Source organism: Oryctolagus cuniculus, chromosome 10, assembly GCF_051225735.1.
Source record: "Oryctolagus cuniculus isolate XC-2025 breed Fujian yellow rabbit chromosome 10, ASM5122573v1, whole genome shotgun sequence".
Classification (NCBI taxonomy): domain Eukaryota; kingdom Metazoa; phylum Chordata; class Mammalia; order Lagomorpha; family Leporidae; genus Oryctolagus; species Oryctolagus cuniculus.
In genome coordinates, this window is record NC_142876.1 from 109,560,931 (window position 1) to 109,574,741 (window position 13,811).

The 13,811-nt window shown below is 47.9% G+C and overlaps 1 protein-coding gene across 2 annotated transcripts in view; it reads right to left on the minus strand.

Annotated features, from left to right (window-relative positions):
• The window catches only part of WDR48 (WD repeat domain 48), a 45,427-nt gene that overhangs the window by 29,344 nt on the left and 2,272 nt on the right, over nucleotides 1-13,811 (minus strand). For both annotated transcript variants that reach the window (XM_008260280.5, XM_051852658.3), the window contains exon 2: nucleotides 2,789-2,929. In XM_008260280.5, the coding sequence (XP_008258502.2) occupies nucleotides 2,789-2,929 (141 nt within the window). The remainder of the gene's footprint in view (nucleotides 1-2,788; nucleotides 2,930-13,811) is intronic.

Below are 13,811 nucleotides of genomic sequence, written 5' to 3' on the forward strand. Positions count from 1 at the left end.
AAGCCTGAGTCTCTGGGATAAGTGCTCACCTTTCTGTCTTGTGACAGTGAGGGCAGCAAGCTCTGGGCTAGGCCCGTGTGGAGCCCAAGGGCGACAGGCAGGGAGGGATTACTAGAAGGCACAGGAGCTGAAGGAACCTGCAGGCTGGGTGGCGGATGGGAATTCTCAGAGCAGCTGGCAGGGCCGGGAGCGGGTCTGAGGAGTGCGGTGGAGCCTGTCTGACAGCAGAAGGGAGTGAATTCTCCTGCTGCTAACTTTCCTACTGCTATTTTTACCTTCGGAGTTGAATGTTTCTCTCCCAATATGCACAGTCCTTCCGGGAAGAAATGGAACCCGAGAGCTAGGAGAGGACTTCCTGCATCACCATCTCAATTCAGGAACTCCAGATCCTTCTACTGCGCTCATCTGGCTTACTCACCAGGACGTGTCTGTTGAGGAGTGCTGTTACACCCTACACCTAAAACGCGTCACGTCCGAGACACGCATGGGCAGGGAGAGAGCTCTTTACGAGTCGGAAACAATGTTATTCAGCTTCACAAAACACAGACAGCAGAACAAGGCTATCTGAGGTCGTGCGGCAGGCAGACTGCCAGATTCTCCCAGGTTAGTGGCCAGGGCTGTTGTCTCTCGTTTGTTAAAAGTTCTCTGAATTCCCACAAGAGTGACAGTCCAATTCAAATCTAAGCACTAAAAAGCATGTCAAGGTCAAGCATCCAGTGTTTCCTCACTTCACTTTCCAGGATTTTGACATCGAGCCACCAAAGTTTTCACCAGTGAAAGAATTCAAAGCTGGTTGGACTGAGTTCATTAAAAGAAACATTATCCAGAAACTGGGCAAAGCAGTAGTTCTTTTCCTGCTGTGAACTTCAGACTTGTGGAGCTTGCTAGAAAGACACAGACTTTTAAAGATACAGGGTCTAGGGGCCAGCGCTGTAGCACAGTGTGTTAAAGCCCTGGCCTGAAGCGCCAGCATCCCTGTTTTCCCATCTATGACAATGGATCCTAACAGCTGCCTGGAGGGACTACTGTGACAATTAAAATCATGTTGGGTATCAAAGTGCCAAGAGTGTCTGGCACATAATTAAGAACTCAATAAGCATTCCTTTTTCGTCCCCGAATCTTCTTCTTTATGCCATTTACAATACAGACACTCCCACAAGGGGCTCCTATCCATCTGGGGATTTATCGTTACATTTACTTGAATCCTGGTCTCTGTTTAAGCTGACCTTAAAACTCATGAAGAAGGGCAGCATGGTATCTTCACAATTTCTTTCTTTCTTTTTTTAAGATTTATTTTTTTATCTGAAAGTCAGAGTTACATGGAGAGAGAAAGACAGGCAGAGAGAAAGAGGTCTTCCATCCACTGGTTCATTCCCCAGATGGCCGCAAACCCAGAGCTGAGCTGATCCGAAGCCAGGAGCCAGGAGCTTCTTCTGGGTCTCCCATCTGGGTGCCGGGGCCCAAGGACTTGGGCTATCTTTTCCTGCTTTTCCCAGACCATCAGCAGAGAGCTGGATCGGAAGTGGAGCAGCTGGGTCTCAAACCAGTACCCATATGGGATGCCGGCATTGTAGGCTGCAGCCTTACCTGCTACGCCACAGCGCCCACCCCAATCTTCACAATTCCACACGAGCTTTATGTGATCTAATAAGGCCCTATAGGCTTCATTTTCAAATAAAGAAAATCAAACATTCATATAATATTAATTAAAAATGTAAATACATATTTAAATTCAATCTGTGCCTTTTTTTTAAAGTAGGATTGCCAAGAGGCTTTGGGGATTTTTTTTTTTTCCTGGTTGAAACCTGCATACCATAATGGGGAGCATATTTAATGTCTGAATTGGAATGTCACTCTTGTGGGAATTCAAAGAAGTTCAAACAAATGAGGGACAACACCACTGGCCACTAACCTGGAAGATTCTGGCAACCTGCCTGCCTGCACTACCTCAGATAGCCTTGTTATGGTGTCTGTTTTATGTCAAGATTGAATAGTGTTATTTCTCAGACTTGTAGAAAACTATTCTCTTTGCCCATGAAGTGTCTTCAATGTGGCACATTCTAGGTGAAGGGTATAACAAAACACTCCTCAACAGAAGTCTCCTGGCGAGCAAGCCAGATAAGAGGAATAGGCAGAAATATAAATTTTGGGGGCCACTACCATGGCCTAATAGGCTAAGCCTCTACCTGTGGTGTTAGCATCCCAAAGGGCGCCAGTTGAAGTGCCAGCTGCTCCATTTCCAATCCAGCTCTCTGCTGATGGCTTGGAGAAGCAGTAGAAGATGGCCCAGGAATTTGGGCCCCTGCACCCACATGGGAGACCCGGAGGAGGAAGCTCCTAGCTCCGGATTGGCCCAGCTCCAGCTGTTGCAGCCATTTGAGGAGTGAACCAGCAGATGGAAGACCTTTCTCTCTGTCTCTCCCTCTCTCTGCCTCTCAAATAAATAAATAAAAATATTTAAAAAAAAAAAAAAGAAAAGAAAAATAAATTGTTGAAAACAATTCCCCATCAGCCAAATCTCTGTCATTGTGGTAGAGCGTCCTTAAGACAAATCTAGTTCATGGCCATTATTAAGTTATTTAGCCTTAGCTAAAACACTTCTGAAACTCTCTGAGCGATGACGTTTTCAGAGGCTTACAGAGTGCTGGCTGCAGTGTCTTTATAAAGTGTACCAAGCACCAGGGTGCTCAGAGAGAGCGAATGGGAAACTGTGGAAAGGAGGAGACCCTGACAAGTCACCTGAGCCGCACTTCCTGAGCGCAGACTGCAAAGCTGAGCCCGGCCTTACCTTGTGCTGGTTGACGCTCCATATCCTTATGATGGAGTCCCGGCCAGCCGTGAACAGTCTGTTTAGTGCCGGGTCCAGCTGCAGGGCGTTGACCCCGTTGCGGTTGTACTTCTCCACCTCGTCTCGGATCACATAGGAAACCTGCCAGACACACCGACAGACGCTTTGTATGAACTTACAAGCTGTGCAATAATGGAGTGCAGTCCATTAGCAGTCAATCTATATAAAAAATCTCATGTTTGGGGCTGGTGCTGTGGTATCACGGGTGAAACTGCTGCCTGCAGCGCCTGCATCCCATATGGGTGCAGGTTCTAGTCCCGGCTGCTCCACTTCTGATCCAGCTCTCTGCTATGGCCTGGGAAAGCAGCAGAAGATGGCCCAAGGCCTTGGGCCCCTGCATCCGCATGGAGACCCAGAGGAAGCTCCTGGCTCCTGGCTTTGGATCGGCACAGCTACTGCCACTGCGGCTATTTGAGGAGTAAACCAGAGAATGGAAGACATTTCTCTTCTCTCTCTCTCTCTCTCTCTGCCTCTCTTTAACTCTGCTTTTCAAATAAATAAATCTTTAAAAAAAAAAAATCTCATGTTTTCCAATATAAAACTTGGGGGTGGGGGTTGGGGTGGGTATTTAACACCTACACTGTGTATCAGAGCTCCTAGGTTCTAGTTCCAGCTCTACTTGGATTCCAGCTTACAGGAGGCAGTACTTGGGTCCCCACCACTCACATGACAGATACAGATTAATTTCAGGTTCCTGGTTTCAGTTTGACCCAGCCCTGGCTGTTGCAGGCATTTAAGGAGTGAACCAGCAGATAGACGATTTCTCTCTCTGTGTTTCAAATAAATCAAATATAGATTAGAAAAAAATACATTTTAAACTGATTCTTCAAGCCAATAAAAGTCCAGTTTTAGTTTACTCTATAAACACTAAAGGGCTGGGGAAGAAGGAAATCTGGCATGATGGTAGTGTAGCTAACTTAGGAAGTCTGCCGCTAAACTACTCCAACTGCCTCCTAACCAGATTCCTCTCCTAGTCTTCTTGTTACTCCATTTTCCAAAGCCATCAGAGTAATCCTTTAAAAACGTAAACTGGAATGTGTCTCACCTCTGCGCAAATCCTCCAGCTGTTTTCATGCCCCTTGCTAGCCCTTCCTGCCACTCATCCTTGCTCCAGGTCCTTGTATACACTCTGTGTGCGGGTCCCTCCCACCTGTCGGGGCTCACTCCTTTTTTTGACAGGCAGAGTGGACAGTGAGAGAGAGAGACAGAGAGAAAGGTATTTCTTTGCCGTTGGTTCACCCCCCAATGGCCGCCGCGGCCGGCGTGCTGCGGCCGGCGCACCGCGCTGATCCGATGGCAGGAGCCAGGTGCTTCTCCTGGTCTCCCATGGGGTGCAGGGCCCAAGCACTTGGGCCATCCTCCACTGCACTCCCTGGCCACAGCAGAGAGCTGGCTTGGAAGAGGGGCAACCGGGACAGAATCCAGAGCCCCGACCGGGACTAGAACCCGGTGTGCCGGCGCTGCAAGGCGGAGGATTAGCCTAGTGAGGGCTCACTCCTCTGACAGCCACCCTGACTCGCCAAGCAAAATGGGATTCTGAGTTCCTGTAACACAGTAAACTTGCCCATCTAAGCATTCTTCCTACTTGGTTACTGCTGGTGATTTCTGGCTGCTCCTTGTGAGAACATAAGAGAATTGACCAAAAATAATTACAACTAAGAAAAAGTTAAAAAGCTTTTTGGCAGCAAGCAAAACTCTTAATGTGTATGTATACATATGTGTATATATATATATATATATATATAATGTTATAATGGGAATTATAACAAACAGACCACTCAGAACACATTTCACAAGGAAGATACGCACATGTCACATCTCTCTGACTTCTGTTCCAGCCAGAGAAAAATCCTCTGCTTTTAAGGGCTCATACGATTAAAATGGGCCCACTGGGATAACACCCCTATTTCAGGTCTATAACGCTGTTGTACCCATGGAATCTTTCTTATCACGCTAACATAACAGGTCCACAAATTCCAGGAACTGAGGTACGATTACCTGGGGGGAGAGCCTAGCCTGTCTACCATGGTAACTGATCAATTTTTCTTCTTATATGAAATCAATTACAGACATATAATGGAGCAATTCACTTAAAAACAGGTAAGAAAACAGAATTTAAAGCATTTCAGGCTCACAAGAGACACTGGGCTAATCCCGGAGGCTCCCCCAGGGAGGGCATTAACTCATGCCCACACGGCTATCTAAGTGATGTCCTGCTCAGAACATGTCCAGACAGCGTCACCAGACTGCCTTGCCTGTGGTTCTCCCCACCTCACTTAACGGCAATCCCACCCTTCAAGTTGCTCAGGCTCAAAACCTTAGTGCCACGGCCGCCGCTGTGGCGTATGGGGGAAGCCTGCAGTGCAGGCAGCCGTCTGGGGAGTGAACCAGCGGATGGAAGATTCTTTCTCTCTCTGCCTTTCAAATAAATAAATCTTAAACAAACAAACAAAAACCTCAGCGCCTCCCTTACTTCTCTTTCTCTCATCTCACAACCTGTCAGTGTGCCCTGTCAGCTCTGCCTTCAAGACTCATCCGGAATTCAGCCTCTTCTCACCACTCAGGTTGGAACCACTATCTCATAGCATCTGGATTACTAAAATAGCTTTCTACCTGGTCTTTCTACTTGACCGTGGCCCCACTGTGGCCTGTTCCGAATACAGCAACCAGGCTGCACCTATGAAACACCTGTGCAGGTGTCACCCCTTATCCATGGGGCATCTGTTCCAAGACCCCTGGTGGATGCTTGAAACCACAGACAGTAGCAAATCTTCTATGTGTTAGGCCTTTTCCTGTTGATACATACCTATGATAAAGCTTCATTTATAAATCAGGCACAGTAAGAGATTAACAATAAGTAATAAGAAAAGAGAAAAATTACAGCAATATTCTGAAATAAAAGCTACATGAATATGGTCTCTCTGAAAATACTGTATTGTGCGTTCACCTTTTCTGTTAATGGAAGCACTTTAAGGCCTCTCTTCAGCATATCTGAATGCCAGTATCACTACTCTCGATCTGGGGTCATTATTAAGTTATTAATGGTTACATGAACACAAGTTCTGTAGTAATAGCTCAGTCAACCCTGTAGCCAAGACACTGAGAATCTAGACGGCTACTAAGTGACTATAGGTGGCTGGCATATTCACACATATGGATACACTGGACAAAGGGATGATTTGCATCCTGGGCTGGGTAGGCTGAGAGTCCATGACACTACTCAGAATGGCGCATAACTGAAATTTTTTTTTAAGATTTATTTATTTTTATTTGAAAGGCAGAATTACAGAGAGGCAGAAGCAGAGAGAGAGAGAGAGAGAGAGAGAGAGAGAGAGAAAGGTCTTCTAACCACTGGTTCACTCCCCAAATGGCCATAATGGCTGGAGCTTTGCCAATCTGGTAGCCAGAAGCCAGGAGCTTCTTCTGGGTCTCCCACACGAGTGCAGGGTGCACTTGGGCCATCCTCCACTGCTTTCCCAGGCCACAGCTGAGAGCTAGCTCGGAAGTGGAGCAGCTGACTCTCAAACTGGCACCCATATGGGATGCTGGCACCGCAGGCAACAGCCTTACCTGCTACGCCACAGTGCCAGCCCTAACACAATTTAAAATTCATGATTTGTTTACTCCTGGAACTTTCCACCCTATGTTTTCAGCCCATGGTTGATGGCAAGTCAGTGAAATCTCGCAAAGTGAAACTTCGGGTCATCATGTTGTATCATAGCATTTCTCTGCTCAAAAGCTCTCAGTTGCTTCCTATGTCGTGCAGAGCTTACCATGACCCACAGGACCCTCCATGATCTGCCAGTCAATCGCCTTTCTGATTCCATCTCTACTCTGCCTTCCCTCAGGCAAGGCCAGCCACAAAGTCCTCTTTACTGCTCCACTAACAGGCCGGGTACATGCCAGCCTCACTTGACATTCTCACTGGAACACTCCTGCCCCAGATGGCTGGGTGGCTCCCTGATTTCCTCATTTCCTTGAGCTCCTTACTCAAAAGTCAGCTTCTCAGCGAGGCCTCCTCTGGCCCCGTAACTGAAATCTCACTTCCCCTCTTCCACGGCCTACTGCTATTTAATCATTCTTAATTCATTAAAGAGGACCCTCCCCTCAGTTTTATTATGAAAAATTTCAAACCCACACAAAAATCAAATGAATTTACACAGCAAACAGCCCCATACCTGGCGCTTACATTTTCCAATTAACATTTTCTACATTTGCTTTACTGTGTTACGTATCCACACATTTGGTTAATGTTTTTGATGCCCTTAATAATAAGCTGCACACACCAATAAATACTCAGGAAATATCCCACAACTACTTCAGCATGCTTAACATTTACCAGTTACGAGTCTATGGCTCTTTCCAGGCAAAATTTAATGCAGTGAAATGCACAAACCTTATGCATACCATAGATACTTCCCACAAATGAATACACCCAGCTAATGCAATCCCATATCAAGATATATAGGCCAGCACCGCGGCTCACTTGGCTAATCCTCTACCTGCGGCACCGGCACCCCGGGTTCTAGTCCCAGTTGGGGCGCCGAATTCTGTCCCGGTCGCTCCTCTTCCAGTCCAGCTCTCTGCTGTGGCCCAGGAAGGCAGTGGAGGATAAACCAAGTGCTTGGCCCCTGCACCCGCATGGGAAACCAGGAGGAGGCACCTGGCTCCTGGCTTCAGATCAGCGCAGCGCCAGCCATAGCGGCCATTTGGGGGGTGAACCAACGGAAGGAAGACCTTTCTCTCTGACTCTCCTCTCACTGTTTAACACTGCCTGTCAAAAAAAAAAAAAAAAAAAAAAAAAAAAGTATACAGAACATTGGCACCAGCCTAACAAGCTACTTCATTCTCTTCCCAATCTCCACACTGCACTCCAGGTGATCTAGATCTGACTTCTGTCACCAAAGATTACTTCTGCCTGCTTCACAACTTCCTATAAATGAAAACACACAGATTTGTGCGTTAGGCTACTTCCCAGCCAATGGGCTGTTCAGTCCATTCCAAGGAAAATGCCCCAAAGACAATAATTCCTGCATCTGTTTTCCTTGTCCAATCTATAGACATGACTTTCTGCTCATACTTATATTTCAGCAGTGATAATAGTCTTGCATACACAAATAGGATACCTTCTTGACTGCTATCTTCTAAACCAAGGGTTAACAAAACACATCCTGTGTGCCAGATCCAGCCCAAAGCATGTTTTGGTAAACTAGTCTTAACTGGAACATAGGCACCTGGGTGCTGTCTATGGCTAGCTTCAAGCTGTAACAGCAGAGTCAGATGCTTAGAACTCAGAACTGAGGGACTGTAATATAGTAGAGTACCCTGCAAAGTCTAGAATTTTTATTATCTGGCCCACTACAGAAAAAGCTTGCCGACTCTTGTTTTCACAGATGTCATGGGGCTGGCATTGTGGCATAGCAGGTTGGGCAGCCAGCAATTCCTAGGGGTGCTTGTTCAAGTCCTGGCTGCTCCACGTCTGATCTAGCTCCCTGCTGGTGGGCCTAGGAAAGCAGCAAAGGACACCCAACTCCTTGCTCCCCTGCACCCACCAGAGGAAGCTCCTAGCTCCTGGCTCCTGGTTTCAGCCTGGCCCAGCCCAGGGCCGTTGTGGTCATCTGGGAGAGAACCAGAGGAGGGAAGAATTCTCTCTAACTCAGTCTTGCAAATAAAAATAAATTAATTAAAAAAAAATGTGACGGTGGTGCCCAATTTTTTATTACCCATCATACATAAAAAGTCATTCACTGTGGACACCCAGCCAATTTGTAAGGAGCTCTCCTTGGGAAGCCAGGATTTGGCAACAGTCTACTTAGTTCAAAAAGTCTCAAAAGATCACTCAATCAGGGGCAGGCATTTAGCCTGCTGGTTAAGATGTCCACGTGCCATGTTCTGGCTCCAGCTCCTGATGCCAGTTTGCTGCTAATGCAGACCCTGGGAGGCAGCAGTGATGACTCAAGCAACTCTTTTCCTGCCCCTTCCATGGGGACCTGAACTGAGGTCCCAGCTCTGCAGCACTGGAGAAATAAACCAGCTCTTTCACTCTTTGTGTGTGTGTGAGTATATATTTGGGTTTTTCTTTTCTTTTCTTTTTTTTTTTTTGAAAGCTTTTATTTAACAAATATAAATTTCATAGGTACAGCTTTCGGAATATAGCGGTTCTTCTCCCCATACCTGCCCTCCCACCCCTACTACCGTCCTACTCCCTCTCCCATCTCATTCTTCATTAAGACTCATTTTTAGTTATCTTTATATAGCAGAGAGGCCATAGCAGAGAACTGGATCGGAAGAGGAGCAGCTGGGACACAAACCAGCACCCTTGTGGGATGCCAGAGCCACAGGCAGAGGCTTAGCCTACTGAGCCCCGGCGCTGGCCCCCCAGACTTTTAAAATGCATCATTTCCATTGTGGAGATGAGATTATGCTGTTGACTTCCCAATACATCTCCTTAATAATAACAACACAGATCTAGTTCATCATGTAACAACTGCAAATTAACCCCTACATGAATGCACTGTAACTGGTCTGACAACTGAAGGCAGCTAGAGTTCTGAAAAGTGGACATCTGGATACTTTGTTTTTCACAATGACACCATTCCTGTAATAAACACTTGTGTAAGCAGCAGCAGATAAATGTCTGTGTACTTCTGCAGAACACATTTTAGATAAGAAATTCTAGGTCACTGAGAACGTTCATTTTTAAGTTTTACCAAAGTCAGACACCAAACAGTGAATACATGGCACCATTTAGAGTAAAACAAAATCACTTAAATCTGGAACATAAAACAAGAAGTACAGAAGTGGTTCTCAGCCAGTAGCAGTTTTGTTCCCAAGGTGTTTGAAAATGTCTGAAGGGGGAACAGTCATTCGGCACAGGGGTTAAGTGGCACCTTGGGCTGCAGGCATCCCACCCCGGAGTGCCCAGGGTTCCAGCTCTGCTCCTGATTCCAGCTCCCTGAAACAGAGACCCTGGGAGACAGCAGGTGATGACTCAACTACTTGGGTCCCTGCCACTCAAGTGTAGTTCCCTGTTTTTTTTTTTTTTTTTTTTTGGACAGGCAGAGTGGACAGAGAGAAAGGTCTTCCTTTGCCGTTGGTTCACCCTCCAATGGCCGCCGCGGCCGGCGCACCGCGCTGATCCGATGGCAGGAGCCAGGTGCTTCTCCTGGTCTCCCATGGGGTGCAGGGCCCAAGCACTTGGGCCATCCTCCACTGCACTCCCTGGCCACAGCAGAGAGCTGGCCTGGAAGAGGGGCAACCGGGACAGAATCCGGCGCCCCGACCGGGACTAGAACCCGGTGTGCCGGCGCTGCAGGAGGAGGATTAGCCTAGTGAGCCGTGGCGCCGGCCCTGTAGTTCCCTTTTGTGTCTGAATCTCTCTCTCTTCTCAAATAATTTTTTCTTTTTTTTCTTTATTTTTATTCTTTTTTTTTTATTTATTTGACAGTTAGACAGTGAGAGAGAGAGAGAGAAAGAGAAAGGTCTTCCTTCTGTTGGTTTACCCCCCAAATGGCCACCACGGCCGAAGCTACGCTGATCCAAAGCCAGGAGCCAGGTGCTTCCTCCTGGTCTCCCACGCAGGTGCAGGTGTCCAAGCACTTCGGCCATCCTCCACTGCCCTCCCGGCCATAGCAGAGAGCTGGACTGGAAGAGGAGCAACCAGGACTAGAACCGATGCCCATATGGGCTGCCGGCGCCACAGGTGGAGGATTAACCAAGTGAGCCACAGCGCCAGCCCTGGAGACATTTTTGATTGTGACAACTAGGGAGGTACTAGTCCCTCCAGTGGGTAGAAGCCAGGGACGACACTAAACAACTTACAACATGGGGCCCCCTCCCCAACACAATGAAGAACGATCCAGCCTAAGAAGTCAACAATGTTCAGAGGGCCGGCACTTGGTGAAATGGGTTAAAACCCCAGTCCTCAGTGCCGGCATCCCACATGGGCACTGGTTCAAGTCCCGGCTGCTCCACTTCTGATCCAGCTCTCTGCTATGGCCTGGGAAAGCAGAAGATGGCCCAGGTGCTCGGCCCCTGCACCCGCGGAGAAGACCCAGAGGAAGCTCCTGGCTCCTGGCTCCGGATCAGCTCAGCTCTGGCCATTGTGGTCATTTAGGGAGTGAATCAGCAGATGGAAGACCTCTCTCTCTCTCTCTAGCTCTACCTCTCTCTGTAATTCTTTCAAATAAAATAAATCTTTAAATAAAAATGCTCAAGCTGAGAAACATGACCTAGGATCACATATCACACGGCCTCCAGTAGCTTTCTCTTTTTGAACAACCATTATTCTTTATCCTATTTGTGGGATTTTTGCAATGAACAAGTGCTAGTTTGAGTAACACTTCCATACACAATGAATTCTGAGATGAGATCAATCCGTGTGGCTTCTTGCATTGCTCCTATACATCGAGGACAAATTCTGAGAGCTTCCTCAGTCATCTTGTCAGCAGCCTAATATTAACAGCTCTTTCAAAGGCTCTTCCTAACAGTCTGTGGTCACGCCTCTCATCTGAGTGCCATACCTATGAAGACGTGACCAGTGATGAGTGGACTGATCACCTCCCTCATGTGACACCCACACTGGCTCACACTTGGTTTATTGAAGTATTCAGTTTTCCCACATCTTCAACAGTTAATTTGCATCCTTTTCATCTTGTACTTTTTTTTTTAAATATATATAAAGCTTTTATTTATTTATTTGAGGTAGAGTCGCAGTCAGAGAGAGGCAGAGATAGAGAGAGCAGTCTTCCATCTGCTGGGCCACTCCTCAAATGGCTGCAACAGCCAACGCTGGGCTGATCCAAAGCCAGGAGCCTGGAGCTTCTTCCAGGTCTCCCACGTGGGTGCAGGGGCCCAAGGACTTGGGCCATCTTCCACTGCTCTCCCAGGCACCTTAGCAGGAAGCTGGATCAGAAGTGGAGCAGTGGCCAGCGCCGCGGCTCACTAGGCTAATCCTCCACCTAGCGGCGCCAGCACACCGGGTTCTAGTCCCGGTTGGGGCACCGGATTCTGTCCCGGTTGCCTCTCTTCCAGGCCAGCTCTCTGCTGTGGCCAGGGAGTGCAGTGGAGGATGGCCCAAGTACTTGGGCCCTGCACCCCATGGGAGACCAGGATAAGTACCTGGCTCCTGCCATCAGATCAGCGCGGTACGCCGGCCGCAGCACGCTGGCCGCGGCGGCCATTGGAGGGTGAACCAATGGAAAAGGAAGACCTTTCTCTCTGTCTCTCTCTCTCTCTCACTGTCTACTCTGCCTGTCCAAAAAAAAAAAAAAAAAAAAATTAAAAAAAAAAAAGAAGTGGAGCAGCAGGGACTCCTGCTATGCCACAGCTCCAACCCCGTCCTCCAGCTTGTACTTTTACAATTGCCTTTTTGTTTTTTAAGATGTATTTATTTCTTTGAAAGTCAGAGCTACACAGAGAAGGAGAGACAGAGAGAGAGAGAAAGAGAGAGAGAGAGAGGGAGGTCGGTCTTCCATCCGCAGGTTTACTCCCCTACTAGCTGCAACAGCTGGAGGTATGCCGATCCGAAGCCAGGAGCCAGGAGCTTCTTCCAGGCCTCCCATGAGGGTACAGGGGCCCAAGGACTTGGGCCATCCTTTATTGCTATCTCAGGCCATAGCAGACAGCTGGATCAGAAGTGGAGCAGTCAGGACTCGAACCAGTGCCCATATGGGATGCCAGCACTGCAGGCGGTGGTTTTACCTGCTATGCCACAGTGCTGGGCCCTACAATCGCCTTTTAAGTCCTGTGCAAGAAACTGAGAGATGGGGCCAGCACTGTGGTGTAGTGAGTAAAGCTGCCACCTATGGCATATGGGCCCCGGTTCAAGTTCCAGCTTCTCCACTTCTGATCCAACTCTCAGCTATGGCCTGGGAAAGCAGTAGAAGATGGCCAAGTCCTTGGGCCCCTGAACCCACGTGGGAGACCCGGAAGAAACTCCTGGCTTTGGATCTGCACAGCTGCAGCTGTTGCAGCCAACTGGGGAGTGAAACAGCAGATAGAAGACTCCCCACCCTGCCTCTCCTTCTCTGTGTAACTCTTTCAAGTAAATAAAGAAATCTTAAAAGAAAAGAAAAGAAACTGAGATGCCTGATTACCTGTCCCCAGCCCCTAAGGAGTCGCCCATCTAGTCTCTAGAATATAATTAAGTTCCGATTTTGAATTACATTTTATTGAGGAGGAGACATTCGCATCATCTGGCCTGGATGCTGGAGTTATTTAATCCTGTCACTAAATCAATTAAAATAGAATTTACAAATGTAATGGTGGTTACCAGCGGCTGAGAAGGGATTGGGGAGGGAGAAATAGGGGAAATGTTGACTGTGCGTATTAGGCTATATCTAGATACGAGTAAGAAGTTCTGGGGTTCTACAGCACAGAAGGGTGACTATAAATAACATCCTGTATGCTTCTCTATTAAAGACAACCTAGAAAAAAAGGATTAAGTATTTGAGGGGGAAAAAGATACCAGCTAACAGGGACAGGCATTTGTCCCAGAGATAAAGTGGCCACTCAGGCCATCTGCATCTCATATCCCAGTGCCTGGTTTGAGACCCAGCCCCTCAGCTTCCCATCCCATTGTCTGCTAATGAGCATGCTGGGAGGCAGCATGGATCCCTGCCATCCACACAGCAGGCCTAGAATGAGTGCCTAGCTCCTGGCTTCCTCCTGGTCCAGCCCTGGCTGTTGTGGGCTACTGGGGAGTGAACCAGTGGATGAAAGGTCGGTCTCTCTTTCTCTCTCGCTGTCTCTCAAATAAAATAAGTAAACATTTCAACAAATGCACCTAACAGAGCAGGCATTCAGCCCAGCAGTTAAGATGCTGCATCCCACACTGGAGTACCCGGGTTCAGTTCCCAGCTCCGGCTACTGGCTACAGCTCCTTGCAGTTGGGTTGCCATGGTGATGGCTCCAGGAACTGGCTTCCAGCCATCCTGTGGGAGAGCTGCACTGACTTCCCACC